This window comes from Talaromyces proteolyticus, assembly GCF_021365285.1.
Source record: "Talaromyces proteolyticus strain PMI_201 chromosome Unknown BGW36scaffold_1, whole genome shotgun sequence".
In the NCBI taxonomy this organism is placed as follows: Eukaryota; Fungi; Ascomycota; class Eurotiomycetes; order Eurotiales; family Trichocomaceae; genus Talaromyces; species Talaromyces proteolyticus.
In genome coordinates this window covers 2,014,353-2,032,719 of record NW_025764277.1, presented here as the reverse complement: position 1 = coordinate 2,032,719, position 18,367 = coordinate 2,014,353, and the positions used below count along the sequence as shown (strand labels likewise).

The 18,367-nt window shown below is 43.6% G+C and overlaps 5 protein-coding genes across 5 annotated transcripts; 3 read left to right on the top strand and 2 right to left on the bottom strand.

The window, feature by feature from the left end:
* Positions 1 to 523: 523 nt before the first annotated feature.
* On the bottom strand, positions 524 to 1,796 carry BGW36DRAFT_310939 (NAD dependent epimerase/dehydratase family protein). The gene is made up of 3 exons (XM_046212464.1): positions 1,671 to 1,796; positions 1,325 to 1,616; positions 524 to 1,269 (listed from the first exon to the last, which is right to left on the bottom strand). Exons 1-3 carry the CDS (start codon positions 1,706 to 1,708, stop codon positions 565 to 567), a joined length of 1,035 nt encoding a protein of 344 aa, XP_046078011.1. The 5' UTR covers positions 1,709 to 1,796; the 3' UTR covers positions 524 to 564.
* Positions 1,797 to 2,489: 693 nt separating this feature from the next.
* On the top strand, positions 2,490 to 3,355 carry BGW36DRAFT_393017 (uncharacterized protein; the record flags this gene model as incomplete). Its single annotated transcript, XM_046217765.1, has 3 exons — positions 2,490 to 2,697; positions 2,771 to 3,202; positions 3,261 to 3,355. The coding sequence occupies 3 exons, from the start codon at positions 2,490 to 2,492 to the stop codon at positions 3,353 to 3,355; spliced, it is 735 nt and encodes a 244-aa protein (XP_046078010.1).
* A 2,400-nt stretch (positions 3,356 to 5,755) lies between these two features.
* BGW36DRAFT_285830 (MFS maltose permease MalP) lies at positions 5,756 to 7,330 on the top strand (the record flags this gene model as incomplete). Its single annotated transcript, XM_046210357.1, has 1 exon — positions 5,756 to 7,330. The coding sequence occupies one exon, from the start codon at positions 5,756 to 5,758 to the stop codon at positions 7,328 to 7,330; it is 1,575 nt and encodes a 524-aa protein (XP_046078009.1).
* A 253-nt stretch (positions 7,331 to 7,583) lies between these two features.
* Positions 7,584 to 9,947, top strand: BGW36DRAFT_332591 (putative alpha-amylase). The gene is made up of 4 exons (XM_046212855.1): positions 7,584 to 8,349; positions 8,437 to 8,851; positions 8,906 to 9,250; positions 9,343 to 9,947. Exons 1-4 carry the CDS (start codon positions 7,848 to 7,850, stop codon positions 9,866 to 9,868), a joined length of 1,788 nt encoding a protein of 595 aa, XP_046078008.1. The 5' UTR covers positions 7,584 to 7,847; the 3' UTR covers positions 9,869 to 9,947.
* A 2,095-nt stretch (positions 9,948 to 12,042) lies between these two features.
* Positions 12,043 to 15,510, bottom strand: BGW36DRAFT_12497 (uncharacterized protein). Its single transcript, XM_046209315.1, has 3 exons — positions 15,438 to 15,510; positions 13,243 to 15,379; positions 12,043 to 13,177 (listed from the first exon to the last, which is right to left on the bottom strand). Exons 2-3 carry the CDS (start codon positions 15,336 to 15,338, stop codon positions 12,304 to 12,306), a joined length of 2,970 nt encoding a protein of 989 aa, XP_046078007.1. The 5' UTR covers positions 15,339 to 15,379; positions 15,438 to 15,510; the 3' UTR covers positions 12,043 to 12,303.
* Between the last annotated feature and the right edge of the window lie 2,857 nt (positions 15,511 to 18,367).

The window sequence follows — 18,367 nt, the reverse complement described above, 5'->3', positions numbered from 1 at the left end:
GATACCTCTGATTGGCTGGAGGACAGGATCCGTCTTTATTTGGTAATATTAAGAAGGGTGACCTTCAATCAAGTTCCCCAGGTAGAAGTAGCGTTGAATAGAATGGGTGACGACGCAGACCTCAGCCCTGCTACCTAACTTATATATTACTCCGCCTTTACAATATGAATAAAAGTAGATTTACTATTGAGTTGGCTGTAAAGGACAAGGAAAAAGTCAGCCATGTACCTGGAATTTGGATAGCCGCAGAACAATACTATACATTGGGAGCAGAATTTTATCGATATCTAAGAGAAGAGAATATGTGCACATTCACTACGGACTTGCGCAAGAATTAGAGAGCAAGGAGACCACAACCTCTGCTACTACAAAATGCTGATTACAGATCTTCCTTCAGATTATTTCATGAGAAAGCATCAAGTATGCGGGTTGACAATTTTAACTTCATCTTTTCAAATGTTACTTGTGGGGTTTTTCCTTGTAAGATAAACTCCTGGTGTTGCTGAAATACCCCCGAAGTGAACTGGTCTAAAACTGCGTATGGAGGATTGAAGCCCCTGATCACTAGTCCTGGTTCCCAATTATCTTCCACTCCTTCAAGAAGCTGTCCTCAAAGTCCTTCCTCGTTTTCTTGGGAACCCATCCTATCTTTCGCGACAACTGGGCCCTCGTCTGTGAGTGAGACGCAAACCCAAGCTCAGCAACATCCAGCGTCTTTTCGATTGCCTTTGCAGCATTTTCTAAAGTTTCTTCTCTTACTTCATCCGAGGACAGAAAACCAGCCTCTTTACCTGTCTTCGCAATTCTCTCCGACACCTCGCGCCACGTGTGATTACCTGTCTCGCAGAAATAAATCCCTTTCCTATTGGAAGGTAGCTCGTCTCCTTTTAAAATTCGGGAAAGCACAAGCTCGTATAGCCCAGATAAGTCCTCGATGTGAACGTGGTCCCAATGCCCCTTGCCTTCACCAATGACAGGCGTGAAACCCTGGCGCTTCGCAGCACGCATAATGGCATCAATCTGGATAGACGTACGGTTGAAAAACCCACTACCGATACCGTAAATGGTAGGCGGCATGAGAATGTACGTCTTTACCCCTGTAGCCTCACCGTTTTGGATAACAACAAGGTCAGTCGTGCGCTGTGGGTATTTTTCTAAGCCTTCCCGGTAGCTCTCGTACGCAAAAATATCTTCTTCATCGGAGAAGACTCGTGTCTCAGTATAAGTTCCAGTGATGGGACGGTCACCTAGATTCGATGTTCCCGATGTCTACATCAATAATGTCAACACCTAGTATTTGGGAGTTTATGAGGGGGTATCATACGTGGATGAGATGTACGGATTTCCCCGTTACTTTTTGCCTTTCTGCCAAGCCATCGATGATGGCCTCTGCTGATTGAGAATGATACGAATTGGCCGTATTGATGACAATGTCATGTTCACTTGCTGCCTTCTTTATTGCATCTGTGTCATGTAGCCCTGAAAACAAGATCACGTTTAACCCTTTTTGCTCCAGCAAGCTAATATGTTCTGGCTTCCGAACAAGGACAGAAATTTTCAAGTCATTGATAATTGGATTTTCCGATAATAACAAGGTTGAAAGAACGGATCCTCCTCTTTACAAATTATTTCACTGCATAGAAACTTGGGCTACAATCAAGATGACTTACATGTATCCGGTGGCACCGGTAATATGCAGGTGTGCCATACTCGTAATTGCAACGAAGAACCTCAATAATCAAAGTTCCTAAAATTTGGGGTTGGCGTCATGTTTGCGTTGGAGCTCCAAATCCTGAACATTATATAACCGCTCTCTCCTAGAACTCCGGGGCCGGTCAAGGTGAAATTGTGCAACGTTCTCCGGAGTTCTCGGGGTGTGGCCGATCATGGCTTTTCTACTCTTTTTTGCGTCCTAAACAGTGCTAGTAACCGCAATTAACGGAATTTAGAACGAAGATAAGATTTGAAAGGTGAACTAATAACTTAACATATCTTGAAATATTGGTTAATTTTCGCAATGTGATTCAATATTGCCTGGCCGCTAAGTATATTTTTGCGACGATCCTTCATTGACTAATTATTCAGAAGTAACTCTGGTGCCAACTTTGGACATCGCAATCCATTTGCTTACAGTTGAGGCTTTTAATTATGGTTACCTATAACGGCGGCTTACTGTTCATTCTAATTATATCATTTTGGGTTCAATACTGCGCCTATCTAACTTCATCTAGCACCGGCCAAGAGAAATAAATATCTGGGGCTGAACTTTGTGTAGATCCTTCATGGCCATACGGTCTGAGTGAAGAATTCGTCTGCCTATTTATTGATTCTCTGGTTATCGTATATTTATATACTGCATAATTAATCCCCGTATATTGGGATGTCAGAAAGCACACAAATAGACAGTCCCCTAGCGAGTTTCGCTCAATTCTAAAATCCCCGGCACAATGCGTTCGTTGAGTCTTACCCTCATTCTTTTTGGCAGTACGATGGCCGCATGCGAAGTTGATTCGAGTCCGAAGGCACTGGTTTATCGTGGACCCGCTGCCTGCAGCGGCTGTGCAGAATCAGTTGCTGATCTCCTCAAGTCTTCTGGGTCAAAATTCGTGGTTGATTTCGCTGGACCTAATGAGAAAATCGATATCACTACGGAATCTTTGCAAGGAATAGATCTCTTTGCTCAGCCAGGAGGCGGTGGTTAGTTTTCATCATCCTTTTATATGTTCAATATAGTTCTATCATCAAACAATGTTAACCAGTTACTCCATAGACCTCGCCCCCGCATGGGAAGCAACCAAAAAGTACAAGGATGTCATCCGTAACTATGTCGCCGAAGGTGGAAGATACGCCGGATTTTGCGTCGGCGCATATTTGGCTGGTCCCGACCAAGGATTTGATCTCCTCCCTTCAGGATCCTCTGTAGCTAGGGAGGTAGATCAACCTGGCAGCCAGGTTCCAGACGAAAGAGATACCGTTATCCAAGTTGATTGGACTTTCCAGACTGGTTCGGAAAAGGGCCAAAAACAAGACGGTCGCTGGGTATATTTCCAAGACGGAGCTGTTGTAAAATTGGCGGCAGATGCGCCTGGGGTTGTCCTTGGAACCTACTCGAGTAATGGAAATGTTGCCAGTAGTGTAACGCCTTTTGAGAAGGGATGGGTTGGACTTGTTGGTCCTCATCCTGAGGCTGATCAGTCTTGGTGTGAGTCTACCGTTGCTATTATAATCCATTGTTGATATCGCTGACTATTAATATACAGATGATCTGGTCAATGTGACAAACCCAGACGGAATCAAATTCGATATAGGGCATGATTTCGTAGACAGCATCATGGCTCAGCCAGCAAACAAGTGAGAATGTGCACTTTGAATTAAGGAGTACGTTTCAAATTGCAGGCAAAGAGACGGACTTGTTGGATTTGCTGCGCAGAGGCTATATTTGTTACAGGTCACAATTTTGAACTATATGCAGCCAAAAATTTGTCTTTATATAGCCAGTTATATACTATTCCTTCCTTAGACCTGTCAACAACCAAATAGCTGAAAAATGATGAAAAGGGTAGAGACTCCCAATATATCTTCTAAATACAGCCAGCAAACTCTGCTTATATCTCAATATACTGTATTACAGACTTCTTATTAGACGCCTTGCATCATTCATCACTTTTGCTGGAATGTTGAACTAATGTATCAAACTAAATGGATACAACTATACTTTTTTGTCAGAAACAGTTGCTAGCTACTCATAGCCAGCCAATAATAGCCGCAATCAACTTATTGATCATAAATAGTCAGAAGCCACTGCTTGATTGATGACTCAAATATGTAGTTTCAGTGGAATATTACTTCATATTTTGATGTTTAGACACAAAGCACTTTCTTTTTCATTAGAGGCTCATTTCTACCCCTAACTGATGTTCTTTGGAGCAATTGCACATACATATCCCTAGTGGCTCAGCTTGTGATTCACAGATAGGACCCCGTAGGTAGATAAGGAGCGACGGGGCATCATTATCAGACCATAATATTTTATGTTTGTAGCACAAAGAACATATTATCACGTTTTACCAAATATAGTTGCATTGAGTTTAGTCTCTTGGCCAAAAATTGTGTCTATTAGCCAGTTGACGTGATAGTCAAGAGCAATTGTTACCCGCTTTCGTTATAGAGAGAGAATATCTCCTGGATTGTGGGAAGACCTCAGTCAGATACTGAATCATATAATGTGTGTCAGGCTACCAGAGAGCTAATACTCAGCTTTAGCAATAATATATGATCCAAAAGCGAGAAATCCATCTAGATACATGGCTCAAATTAAGTAGGAGTCTCTGTCGAACTTTTATCGCTACACCAAATAGGATTTTCCCCTGATTGGCATTGGTTATTCTGACGCTCACATTTTCTGACGGTCTCTATTCGTAATCACTTATAACCTAAATAAGTGACTGCATTTTGCAAATATTGCTCAAATAAACAGCATTAGAATATCAATTTTCTTGCTTTATGGTAACTTTAATAGAGCTGCTTAATACTGTCATGCTGTTTTTATAACTAGGTTTGATACAAATGATAATTATATAAATGCCTATTGTAGTATCTACTTTAATTCTGTTCTATTGCTCCACCCGTTGCTAGGCCAAGGATGCCTCCTGTATTGGTAAAACATATTTATTGTAGGTTTTGGTGCATACACCCTTCAGCTGCTGTTGAGTGCCCAACCTCCAACCCGGGATGTATGCTGAGCTCAACCTAATGAAAGTGGCTTAATATCAAGGGCCCAAAAATGCCAGTTTTGTATGGGAATTGGGGGTGCGCCGTTCGCTTGTGAAATACGTTAAATGATTTCATCATCTGCCATATCGTAAACGCTACCATTTCTGTCTTGAAATGTTCTTTAATTTCCGTTTCCCCGCAAAGCACCCATCGCACTTGACGGGGAAGTGAGATCTACGGAGAAGTGAGGTGTTGTGAATCCGAAATACTCCCGGCACCCAATTCCCGAACCGCTTGAATTTCTACGGGTGCAATGAAGAACCTTTACAATACGACCGTAAGAACGTACTAGCTTGACCGAACACATGTCTCAAGGCCAGCTCATTTCCAGAGGCAAAGCGTTGCGCAATTATGTCTCAGCAAGTAACCTGGTATTCATTCAGAGTCTTACGCCTACAGAGCTCATGAATAGTAGAGGGGATTAGAAGACATCAGCCTCTCCCTAGAGTCACGCATGAGTCGCACTCCTGGCCACGGGAATCAGAGTTGGCTTCAAATCTTATTTAGAAATATACGAGCTCTATATAATATAACCCTGCTCTTGCGTTCTCCAAAGTTAAATTCTGTCCTATGCAAACATGGTACTAGTAAGAACCGAGGGAGAACCGGTGAGACAGCCATGTCGAATAATATTTTGTCTCTATTTTATGCTCTGGTGGCTGAACAACTCCAGTAAGCGGGCTCCTCTCAAGTGGCGAGGTTGGCGAGGTTGTACCGCCGAAGAAACGCCGTACTTCATTGTACAACCCGGAAGACACTTTCTGTTCGGAAGTTTATGGCTTCCACTGCATATACTCGATAGCTGGATTTTACGCCCGATGGGAACGTTTTTGTACTCTATATGAAGTATATAAGATGAGGGGAAGGTTAGAATATACTGCCATCCCCAGGATCCCTTAGTGTCAAATAGAAAAGATTCAATACGTTTTCAACTTTCGCCTTACATACGATCCTCACTTGTTCGCGCTTTAACTAGATCAAGATGGAATCCAAGTCAACCTCGTTCCATCTTGAGGGCACGAAAGCTCTCGATATAGACGATAATCTCGTCCACAATGCGGAGTTAGGCACGGCAAAAGAGCATCGCATGACGCTCTGGCAAGGATTGAGACTGTATCCAAAAGCCGTCGGTTGGTCTCTTTTAATATCATCCGCAATCATTATGGAGGGATACGATGTCGTACTCATGGGAAGTTTCTATGCATTCCCTGCGTTCAACAAGCGGTACGGTCAAATTCTATCGGACGGGTCATACGGCCTCACAGCGCCGTGGCAAGCCGGTCTATCGAACGCAATGAACTGTGGACAGATCCTTGGTCTCTTCGCGAATGGTATCATTTCTGAACGCTATGGTTACCGGAAGACAATGATGTATTCCTTGGTGGCTACGATGGCGTTTATCTTCATTCTTTTCTTTGCGCCCAATGTCCAGACTCTACTAGTAGGTGAAATCTTGATGGGTATGCCACTAGGCGTCTATCAGACCCTTACTGTCACCTACGCTTCTGAAGTCTGTCCCGTGGCGCTCCGCGCCTATTTGACAACTTACGTGAACCTCTGCTGGGTTATTGGCCAACTGATCGCATCGGGTGTGCTGAAGAGTCTCTCTGACCGCGCCGACCAGTGGGCGTATCGCATACCTTTCGCGGTTCAGTGGGTATGGCCCATTCCTATCTTCCTTGGAGTGTACTTTGCTCCTGAAAGTCCCTGGTGGCTGGTCCGCAAAGGCCGTCGCGAAGATGCCGTCCGTTCTCTTCAGCGCCTTACCTCTCAGAAGGACACGGACTTCGACGCGGAAGAAACGGTGGCGATGATGGTACACACCAATGAATTGGAAAAGGAAATCAATACTGGTACCACGTATCTGGATTGCTTCCGTGGCACCGACCTCCGTCGAACAGAAGTAGCGTGTCTTATCTGGGCAGCCCAAAACCTTTGTGGCGCTGGCCTGATGTCCTACTCCACGGTTTTCTACGAGCGTGCCGGTCTGGCCGTTTCACAATCTTTCAACATGTCAATTGGCCAATACGCGATAGGGTTTTGTGGCACTGTCTTCTCGTGGTTTCTAATGACTCATTTCGGTCGACGCAGTCTTTATGTTGGTGGCCTCGCTATACTGACGCTTCTGCTTCTCATTGTGGGTTTCATCTCTATCGCCCCAGAAAGTAATAGCACGGCTTGGGCTACAGGCTCCATGCTTCTCGTCTATACATTCTTCTATGATTCGTCCGTCGGCCCGGTCTGCTACTCTCTCGTAGCAGAGATGCCAAGTACGCGTCTGCGCATCAAGACTGTGGCCCTTGCGCGTAACCTATACAACTGTTTCAGCATCTTAAACGGTGTCATCATACCATACATGCTAAATGTCGACGCCTGGAACTGGCGCGGCCGAGCAGGCTTTTTCTGGGGTGGACTTGCTTTATTGTGCTGGGTATGGTCATTTTGGCGGCTTCCCGAGCCCAAAGGAAGGACATATGCGGAGATGGACAAACTGTTTGAACAGAAGGTACCTGCCCGGAAGTTTGCAAAAACAGAAGTCAGTCTGTTCAATGAGTAGGCGGTAGATATCCGGACGTGGGGATAGAGAGATAGTTAGTGCTTGTTGAGTCGTATGAATGGAGTGCCTGAGTAGGATGACCTTGATTAACCGGAGAACAACCCGAAAATGCCGAGTCACAGTAGTTTGACTAAATTTCGTGAATGTAAATAACACCTATTGCTTCGTTGCAATTCGCCGAAGAAGCTCCGGCAAGATGTTGTACAATTGCCAGTCCCACAGCGGGGTACGGGAACATTGTGAGGGGCCTATTGATATCATTTCATAAATCACATCTAACCACGTAATTTCCGAGAGACGTATTGATAGGTGGACGATTGGGAAGGTAGTGTAGTTATGCCGCAGATGGAATAATCCTAGCGAACGCGTTGGTTGATATATAAGTATGATCCATAATCTATTTACTTAGGGGTAACCAGGAAAAATTTGCAAATTACCGACTTGGGCCAACATATTATTCTACTTTTCTTTTTCTTTAAAGATAAAAGGAACTTGAAGGCTAATACTCTAGTGCAATATGTCCTCTTCCAATTTGAACGGTGCTTCAAGCATGCCATCTCTGCGGAAACCTGCAAGGGCCTGGTGGAAAGAGAGCTCTGTCTATCAAATTTATCCGCCATCATTCAAGGACTCAAATGGAGATGGAATCGGCGATCTTCAAGGAATCATCTCAAAGCTTGACTACATCCAGGGGCTGGGCGTTGATATTGTATGGCTAAGCCCAATATTCAGCTCTCCACAAGTTGACATGGGCTATGACATTTCTGACTATTACAATATCCATCCCCCGTATGGGACAGTGGATGATGTTGACCAGCTGGCTGCTGCGCTTCATAAGAGGGGGATGAAATTAGTCCTGGATCTAGTCGCAAATCATACCTCTGACCAACATCCTTGGTTTCAAGAAGCGCTCTCGTCGCCAACCAACTCCTTTCGTGATTGGTATATTTGGCGGAAGCCAGTATTTGGAACGGATGGGAAGCCGCAGCCACCAAATAACTGGGTTTCGTACTTCGGAGGTAAGTGGACGTTACTTGATATTACTTCTTTCTTTTGCTATAGAGATATTATAAGCAAGGTGTGCTAACAATAATGGCGCAACTAAGGAAGCGCATGGGAATATCACGAACCATCTGGCGAATATTACCTGCACTTGTTTGCTAAGGAGCAACCCGATCTGAACTGGGAGAACCCTGACGTCCGTCGTGCTGTCCACGATATTATGCGGTACTGGCTTAATAGGGGTGCGGATGGCTTCCGCATGGATGTTATCAATTTTATCAGCAAGGATCAGCGCTTTCCTAATGCACCTATTACCAGTGCTGGTCCATGGCAGAAGGGTGCTAAATACTATGCGTGTGGGCCGAGACTTCATGAATATCTTCAGGAGATCGGCCAGATCTTGAAAGAGTACGACGCGTTTTCGGTCGGAGAAATGCCCGAAGTGGATGACTGTGATGAAATCATCAAAGCTGTTGGCCATGACCGTGGTGAACTAAGCATGATTTTCCATTTTGAAATGTAAGTTTCTATTCTATGCTGCCCTTTAACTTTAAAACTAAATAAGATTAATAGCGTCTCCCTTGACCACGGAGTCGGTGGAAAGTTTACTCCTAAATCTTGGAACATGGATGAACTAAAGCATGCGGTGTCAAAGTGGCAGACGTTCATGCACTCCCAACAAGGGTGGAACGCACTGTATCTTGAGAACCACGATCAGCCTCGTATTGTCTCTCGTTTTGGTTCCGACCAGCCAGAACATCGTGCCTTGTCCGCTAAGATGCTGGCTACATTCTTAGGCTTTCAAAGTGGAACGCTTTTCATTTACCAGGGCCAGGAGCTTGGCATGCCAAATGTGCCCAGATCTTGGAACATTGACCAATACCGAGATATTGAAACGTTAAACCATTATCAGAGCGAGTGAGTCCTACACCATTCACATGTTTCTCATATGCGAAGATGTTCTCCTCCTTCTCATCTTTGGATATCCGCAATCTGACTTGAATTAACAGGCTCATTACGGGCGGCTCGCCTGAGGTGAGCCTTACCGAGTATCGGTTAAAATCTAGAGATAATGCACGCACGCCGATGCAATGGGATGCTTCAACTCACGCGGGATTTTCGGCAGCCCAACCCTGGATCGCGGTGCATGACGATTATCAAAACCTCAATGCTGCGATACAGGTCAAGGACAAGGAGAGTGTGTACCAGTTTTGGGCTAATGTCTTGCGACTGCGAAAAGAATTCCCCGACATTCTGGTGTACGGCTCGTTTGAGCTCGTTTCCAGCGAACATCCTGATGTGTTTGCTTACGTACGGACCTCAGAGACGGGATTGGCTGTAGTTGTCGCCAATTTCCGCTCACAGGAAGTGAGTTGGTTCCCCCCACCAACACTCAGTCATCGGGTCGGTCCTGGAAACGTTATCCTGAGTAGCTATCCCGACCGCGCCATCCGCAGTTTCTCCGGGCAGGAAATTCGTCTCCGCCCATTAGAGGCATTTTTGTGGCTGGGAGGGACCGAAATGCCTCATCTGTGATTAGTAGCTCACTCGAAGAAGTCCATGCTATGTGTATGACCAATTATTACCAAATATCAAACATCGCGGATGAATCCTGTAGACTCCTCTTCCCCGAGTAGGCCTGCTTGTCGCTTAGCTCACATCTTGAATGGCTGCGCCAAAGATACCCGGGGTATAGTCCCCCACTTTGCGCCTGTTGTAGTCGTAGGGACAAGACCCAGGATTGTGTAAATGTAAATATGGGGATCAGTCTCCATGCTCTGCGTTGAGTCTGTGATCCGGCGTAAGATTCGTTGTTATTGCCAAGAGCCACGTAGAAAATGCGAGCGTCTTTCCGCTGCTACTGTAGTGGAATACAATCTACCATAGAATGAGATGATCTAGCGGTGGACGAGTGAACTCTCGGCGAATGATTTACGCAGTAGTTCACAACTTGACGGAGCTTCTCCGGAGAATGGAACACATGTTGATAGTTTGAAACGAAAGCATAAGTTCCCGGCGTGCCGCGCCGGAGTAGGCCCGAAGCCCCTGTACCCGTGCAGTTCGCCTCGCCAGTCCCCATTATTATTGCTGTTGTTATTACGGAGATTGGCTTCTGACTTTTCGCAAAGCGCCAGGCTATCCGACAACGACCAGGTTCACGCCTTCTGCAGGTTCTTACTGGTTCTTGCTGGTTCGTCTAATACGCTAACATTATAATATATGCGTCTTGGGGGCATTCTTAGCTTTTAAGGGTTTATTAATCTTAGTCTCTAAGAGGCTCGTATATAGAGATTTCCATAGCTGCTGCTGCTACTACTACTACTACCTAGGCACGTTTGACAAGAGTATCTATACATTTTTAACTTACATTACGTATTATGGTTATTAAGATCAATTATTATATAAATATTTTTCTTATATGGACGTCTACTTGCCATACATAGTGGTCCAAGTGATGATTTAGGGATCTGAGGTTGTAGTTGTAGATGTCATATTCCATTGCAAGAAGATGGGAAAGCAGCCACATCGACCACATCGACCAGCAATTCCACTTTGATGAAGATTTACACATCGGATGATTTAGTTAGCGCTTTCACTCCGGTGTCAGCTCGTGTCTTTGTCACCGCCGAGCCTACAGTTGTTTGCATAATAAAAAATCCCACCTGCTTACACACTTAACGCCCGCCATTGAGGGGTGGACTAGAGACATGAACGCTCATGAATTTGTTTATAGCGATAAGAATGTTCAAAGACTGGAGCAAAGTGTGCAGGAACTCTTGCAAGCTGCAGACGTCAAGACCGTTGAAGAGCAGCGCGATCACGTTCTAATTGATTTCATCAAGAGGAAACAAGTCATGTCTGCTCTGAAATAATGCATCCGTAAACCCCAGCATTACGTAGCGTACTTTTGTTCACAGAATAGTATAGCAACAAGCTTGACTCGCGCCCACGTTGAGCAATGGCTAGTAGTAACTCAGCATTGTATTGGGGGTTTCTTGAACGATATATTATGCTCAACTGCTTGCTTGATTCTAACAAATTTACGTGATTATAAGATGAGAATGGATTTGGCGAGAGTAGATTATAATATGAACCGAAAATGCCTAATCACTAAAGATCTTCCAATTAGAAGTACGCAAGCGAATGGAGAGGAAGACACATGTGGCTATATAAACTTGCGGGTGACCTTAATAAACTTATGTAAGGAGTTAAAAGCTGGCTCAAAATCCGTGGCCTTCCCACCCTGTACGTCGCTGAATATTTGTTAATGATCTACGGCTTGATTCATGTACTAGTGCATATATCCCATGATTATGTCGTCTCATATGGTATAGTGCTCTATGAAAATTGTGGCATTTTGATCCCAAATGATTTATTATTCATATAAACCATGCCACAATTTTATGTATATTTACTCTCATGTAAGCGTTATTATCCAATATGGTATACCATGATATACCTATCCCACGTGGTTTACTGTCCCACATAGCCAATTGTCCTGTATGACAATATGAATATGTGGGTATACCTTTGACCTCCTGTCAACACCAGAAGAGATCAAGGAAAGGGCCCTGGTTTTTAATAGTCACTGAAAAAAAAAAGAAAAAAAAAAGACTGGGTAAATTTAAAAATAGGGTCTGAAAAATCCGTTTGATAGAAATGAAACCTGAGAGTAAGGCCTAAATCAAGACCTTAAAAGTAAAGAACACCCAAAGGTAGCAATACACAGACAAGGTGATGTTCGGGGCGAGGTAGAGAATCAGGGAATAAGGTAGGTAAACATGCTTTAGAAGCGCCTCCTCTAATGCGTAAAGTGACCTCTTCAGAAAGACACAGAGTAGGTCTTTAGGGACGCTTCTGTGGCAGTAATATACAAGCAAGACACAAGCCTGATTTATATTAGGCGAAGTGCGAATGGATCCTTTCCCTAATTATGTTGATGTTCATGAATTTCACATTCTACCCTGCAGCTAATTGAAAAAATGGATAACAGGCAAAGCCAGTAGCAAGAACACAACAAACACTATGTTAGCAATTTCTTTTAACGAAAGTTTTGACTGGCGAAGACTAGCCTCATCCTCCACCCCAAGCAGCTTCAAAACACCAACAAATCGCCGGGATGCAGCCAATTCTGCTGGCGTGTGGCCGCGTGACGGATTCCAAAATTCTCCCCAATATTCTCTGACGGAGATAAAGGAGGTTCCCATGGTCAACACAGTAAATAGGTGACAATTCCAATAAATAAAAGTGCAACATAGTGGAAGGAACATCATCACAGACAAAATCACATTGAATGGTCCTGACATCCCTTTGAAAATATGGAGCCAAGTATCTCTATGAAGGCGGTAAACACTGCAAACAAGGACGCATGTGAAAGTCGTAAATAAGCCAGAATATATTGCAAGACGCATTCGCACGAAAATTGGATATAGGAGTACAGTTATTATCTGAGATATGTAATTTCCAAGTAGTATATCGTATTTCAAGGGCGCAAGGGAATCAGGAAACGACCGAAATATGTCTGGAGTCGAAATCGATTGTATTCCGAAGTAACACACGCAGATTGCTTCACGCCATCCAAACTGCCTCTCGTGAGGAGGAGCTTTTGAATTTAGGTCATCTGTTATATTCGGATAGAATTCGGAGGCTGTCGTGAGGGTGGACAAGATAGTCATACCACAAGCCAGACAGACAATAAACCTTTTGAATTCTTTACTGGAAAGCAACTCTTCCTCCCGCGCAAGTTTTGAAACGATATTTGCTTCTTGAACTGTGGACCATGGAAATTCTCCATGTTTGTCTTTGTTATAGTAGTACGGTAGATCCATAATGGTTTTCAAGCCTCTTTTGTTAGACAAAATTAGCATTACATTGTTTAGAGTTATTTGAATTGATTGCTCCTCTCTCACCGTTCAATATATCTATTATCTATATCGAATATTGCCGCCCCTTCGGGAATCTTATGTCGAATACGGTAAAGATAATATAACATGGCACAACATTTTGCTGCCGACATATCCAAGGGGACAACACTCTGCGATAGAGTCGTCGCAGAGATCTCGGCTCCATGATCAAGAAGCAGTTGAACCATTCCCTCTTGTCCCTCCCAGGAAGCCCAATGGAGCGCCATCAGGCCATACCCCATCTTGTCGATCTCCGCACTGTGATCGAGAAGCATTTTTGCGAGTTTCTTATGACCGTTGCGTACTGCCCAGATTAAGGGAGGTAGGCCATAGCCTCTTGCGTTCAAATCAGCTCCATAATCTATAAGAAGCTTAGCGACACTGTGGTGTCCATTTCTGACAGCCCAGTGCAGAGGGGACATGTCATGAATAGACTTGGAGTTAACAGTATCGTGGAGTGTTCGTTTGGTGAGACTGTTTGAAGAAACAATACTCCGAGCAATTAATTTTAGACCAAAGAATGATGAAAAATGGATCAAATTGAACGACGTCCCTGGAGTTTGCCATTTTGGCATATTTGTGCGCCAATAACTGTGTATCCAGGCTTGACGAGTAGATGAGTCTGATGAGAAAAAAGAGAGGTTTAAAAGGGCGTTGTCCTTTTTTGAGCGTCTAGCATGTTCAGGCCACCAATTGGTGGAGTATCCTGGTAGAGGGAAGCGTTGAAATTCTTCTAACTCTGTACAGAACAGCTTAGGACTGAGAGTGTATTCTCGACCATTTTCATAGGGGCCGCCCCTTTCGAATTTCCCCTGGATGTACTTCAAGCAAGTTTGTGCTATTTGAAAATCCACATCCGTTTCCACAATATGAAACTGACTGAGCGGATGCCCTCTTTTTTTCAAGATATTGCTCCTCAAGTAATCTTTGGCAGATTGATGAATGAGGTGAACCACACCATTGTCGACTTTTAGGAAATAACCACAAAGGCTGATATGGTCATTCATCACTTCTTCTTGAGAGTGGGTTTGTGTGGGTAGTGTATCCGTTGCAGCACTTAACTCCACCAGACTAAGAGGCCGCCTAACCATAGCTACCCATCGGATGATTAAGGCAGCAGTTAGAGATTTAGCCTCTCCAAGCTCTAAAATCTGATAAAGAATTCTCTCGTAGTAATTATCCAATCCTCGTGGTAGTTTTTCAAGCATCTGCGGTACTTCTGTGAGTAAAGCTTTTCTGAGATCTCTGATGATAAAGCTAATCCACAAGAAAGTTTCGTTTGTATAACTGGTTAGTGGTTGAGTTGCTAAAAGCCATTTTATCCTTAATTTTGCCCTTTTATTCTCATCCTTTTCTATACTGCTTTTTGCATCTGCTAAACTCTTAATCTTAGACGAGATGAAAAGTTTGAGATCATATTCCAAATATTTTTCCCCTGAATTGACGTTCACGTGAGGAAATTGGGAAAGATAAACAGAGAGCACTTCTGGAAGTTGACGACTTGTAATTATGATCTTCAGTATAGTTTTTGGAGGCTGTGTGTTCGAGGAAAAAAGGCCTGTAAGTTTTTGGAGAAGCCACTCTAATGAGTGCTTTTCACACTCATCAAGAGCATCTAAAACGAAATATATCTTTCTTGTATCAATTTTCTGTAGAATTTTCTCAAAGTTTCTCCACAGTGCTTCTCTATTCGATGGGGCGAAGAGACCATTATGCTGTTTGAACTGAATAAAGTCGTCCAGTATATAATCAACTAATTTCGGTTTTTGTAATAATACCATGTAGATTAAGCCACGAAGGAGAGCGATTCCAGTGCTTCGTTTATTATTCTGTGCAGAACAGAAATAGAACACAAGTAGCTCAGAATCATTTTCCATTGAAGATTCCGTTTTGATCGCTTTCTCGAGTTCATCAGTTAGGAAGATTGACATATATGTTTTTCCAGTTGCTGGTGGACCACATATCCAAAGAAGCTTGGAGCCCTGCTCTTGGTACCATGCTTGATAGCTCTTGTTTTCTTTAATCCAAGTACAGGTACCTTCCACCCGTTCTCCAAATTCGCTAATAGTGTTGGCTTTGTCGTCCCGTGGGTCTGTCAGCATCACTTCGTTCTTGCACTCTTCTCGGAGATTTGCGATCCTATCTAGAATCGAATGTAAATCAATGAAGCTTTGTACATTTAGATGCGAAGAGCTACATACCATTGAGATCGTATTCGTCACAACCTACAACAGAAAGCAGCCAGTTAGATCCATATCTCACTGAATCATATTATGCCTAGTTGGTCCTAGTCATCATTCTTACCAAAATATATCTTCTCTGCATTATACTGCTTTCCCTGACCGAAGTTATTGGCTTGTCTTCCCTCACCACTATTTGTATTTTGGGGTCCAGGCCCATTATTAATATACATGTGAGGCGACATTTCCTCCAGTAAAGAAGAGGGGATATCGATATCAGCCAACTTTTGAATAGCCTTAGCAACCTCCTTGAGTTGTTCCTCCGTTGCTGCTTGAATTGCCCGATTCCCCGCCATGAGCTGAATATCTCGTAGGATGCCTCCCATCAGAGTCTCTACCCGGTTTTCCATTCCCATCTGGCGAACGGTCAAGTAATAGCTTTGGATTCTCGATGCATTGGGTTTCGCTGCGAGCTTTTGAAAGATCGTTTCTAGACGCTTACACTTCTCTTTGCAGAGTTCTGAAATCATCTTTAGGGCTTTAGACGTCTCGTCGTCTGGATTTGACTCGTTGATGTGCTTCTCAATGGTTCGAAGAATTTCTTGGGCCAGTGGGAGTTGTTGGGCCACTGCCTGAAACGCAGGAAGACTGTCTTTCCACCCCTGTACATCATTGTAGAGTTTCACAATGCTTTCGAGAATGGTAATGCAACCACTGATTATACCAATAGCTTCAACGCCTGACATTCTTTTATCGCTTTCGCAAGGCGTGGTGTCTTGTGGAAGAATCACCCTTGGTATGAAAAATCAATGACGGAAAGAAAAAATAGTCGAGCACCCGAGTAGAGAAGCCTTGCTCAGGTTGACTATCTTTCAGCCTCACACTAAACATGCCCCGAGTCGCGTAGGAGTGTCATCCAATGATGCCTTTGGTGACAAGGGTAGTATGCACGCTAACACAAACCCGCACACTGGCACACTGCATATGGCCAATTAAAAAAAACAGATGACACCAAATATTGTCCTTTTCACTAGATACTTCTGACCGCCTCGGTTTGAAAGGATCTGCACGCTTGTAATGATCGCAAGGCTGATTGCCAAATAAGCTCTGAAGTAATGAATATCAAACATATTCATCTCTATTTCAATATTTTGGGACAGTGTTGGTACAAGAATCGGGTCATACCTGAACTCGAGTGCATCCTCCCCTCTGTACAATCGGCATTAACGATATTCTTCGTGTCACCTTCGGTGCCAGACGGGAGCGAAACTACCAAGAACTATATAAAAATCCTGTATTCCCTTGGCGTAAAGTATCATTCAAAACCGAATTTATACTTCTGGTCGTGTGGCAGTGGATAGTGCGTCGGTTAGTTGATTTTGTAACATTACCAACGATTCTTTGGAAACCTAAGCACTACCTCAGAAAATATTACCCTCAGTTGTATACTCTGATATGATTTAGTGTATATTTACCCTGTTCACCCTGCGAGGGTTCCTCCCAACTCAGCGATGGCCCGAATTCGGTATCGATGAGTTTTAGAGTTTCATCAATCTACTTTGTCCATTTTGAGAGCGAATGATTCATTGCCCATGAATTGTCGGCGGTCTGCGACTAGCAGACTCAGTATATCATTTCCGTAAAGAATACTAGATCCCAGAACTGTCGTGATCCACCCCTTCAAGCTCCCCCCAGGCGAGGTACGCACTCTATCGCTTGTAAGGTCGCGTTCCGCGTCGCTTCTATGGCTGCTTCGAACACTGGCGCGAAGGAAATGTTTGGGTGTAGGAGCTTCATTTCGACTAACCACTCTATCTACTTAGCTCATGGTACCATTAGCCTCCTGTATATATCGTGCTGTGGTGCTGTATAGACTTACTAATAAGACTCTTTTCACTTGTCAACTCCCGGGTCTGACGATCGGGTGAGCCCGTATGATGCTGATGGGTATGATGAGACCTGAATAATATTTATAGGTTGTATGTTATTATTAATCATCGACCAAGTTTGAGGATGAATAATGCATTACTCACGGACTGTCCGCAGATTGGGGCTGACCAAACAAAGTCACCACCCTAAACACAAGTGTGAACCAAAACAATCTGGGCAATTTCACCATGACACGGTATCAGCGACATTATTGATTGCAGCTGCTACTGCTTCGTGAGCACGAGAGAACGAAACGTTTTGAATATAGGAGTTCCATTTCGACTAGCTAATCTATACACTCAGAATATGGTACTCTAACGACCTGAATACGCATAAAGAGTGAATTTTCGATTTTCTTCATCTTGCAAGAGAGAGGGGTTAAACAGAAAACTTTCAAATTTAATTTTTGAAAACTGTTAGCCCACAATACCTTAACATCATGAACGTGCATACTAAATAACCCACGAAATAAGCAAAGGACCATTGAAAGAGATACACAAGGAGAAGAGAAAGAGGGAAGGATGCTCTCAGGTAGTGATTGAGCAGCTTCCTCATATGCATTTAATCATGTCTGTAAAGTCTTTATCGCAAAAAAACGAAAATATTCGAATAAAAAGTGCAATGATCCTGACAGCTCTTACTATATAAGTAAGTAGAGAGGATTCGCCATCTTCAATATTCTAATCTTTTGGCGCATCGCTTAGTAAACGAATATTCCTATGAACAAGACCATAACACTAGGCTGTAACAAATGATCCTGACGATAATCGGAGTAATTGACAACTTAAAAACATCATGAAAGAAAAATTTTCACATACCAGCAACGCGTTCGCATACACGTGATCTGGATTCCTCGGAGCCTCGGATATACATATATCGAAGTCTAAAGATGTATACGAAAGAAAGACTAGGTGCAGCTGAGGGTAGCTTTCTGGACAGGCACAATCAAGTCCTGCCATTCAATGGTTGGTGAAAGCCGTGGACTCTCGAGTTGGTATGGTATATAGGAGCCAAAGCCGATT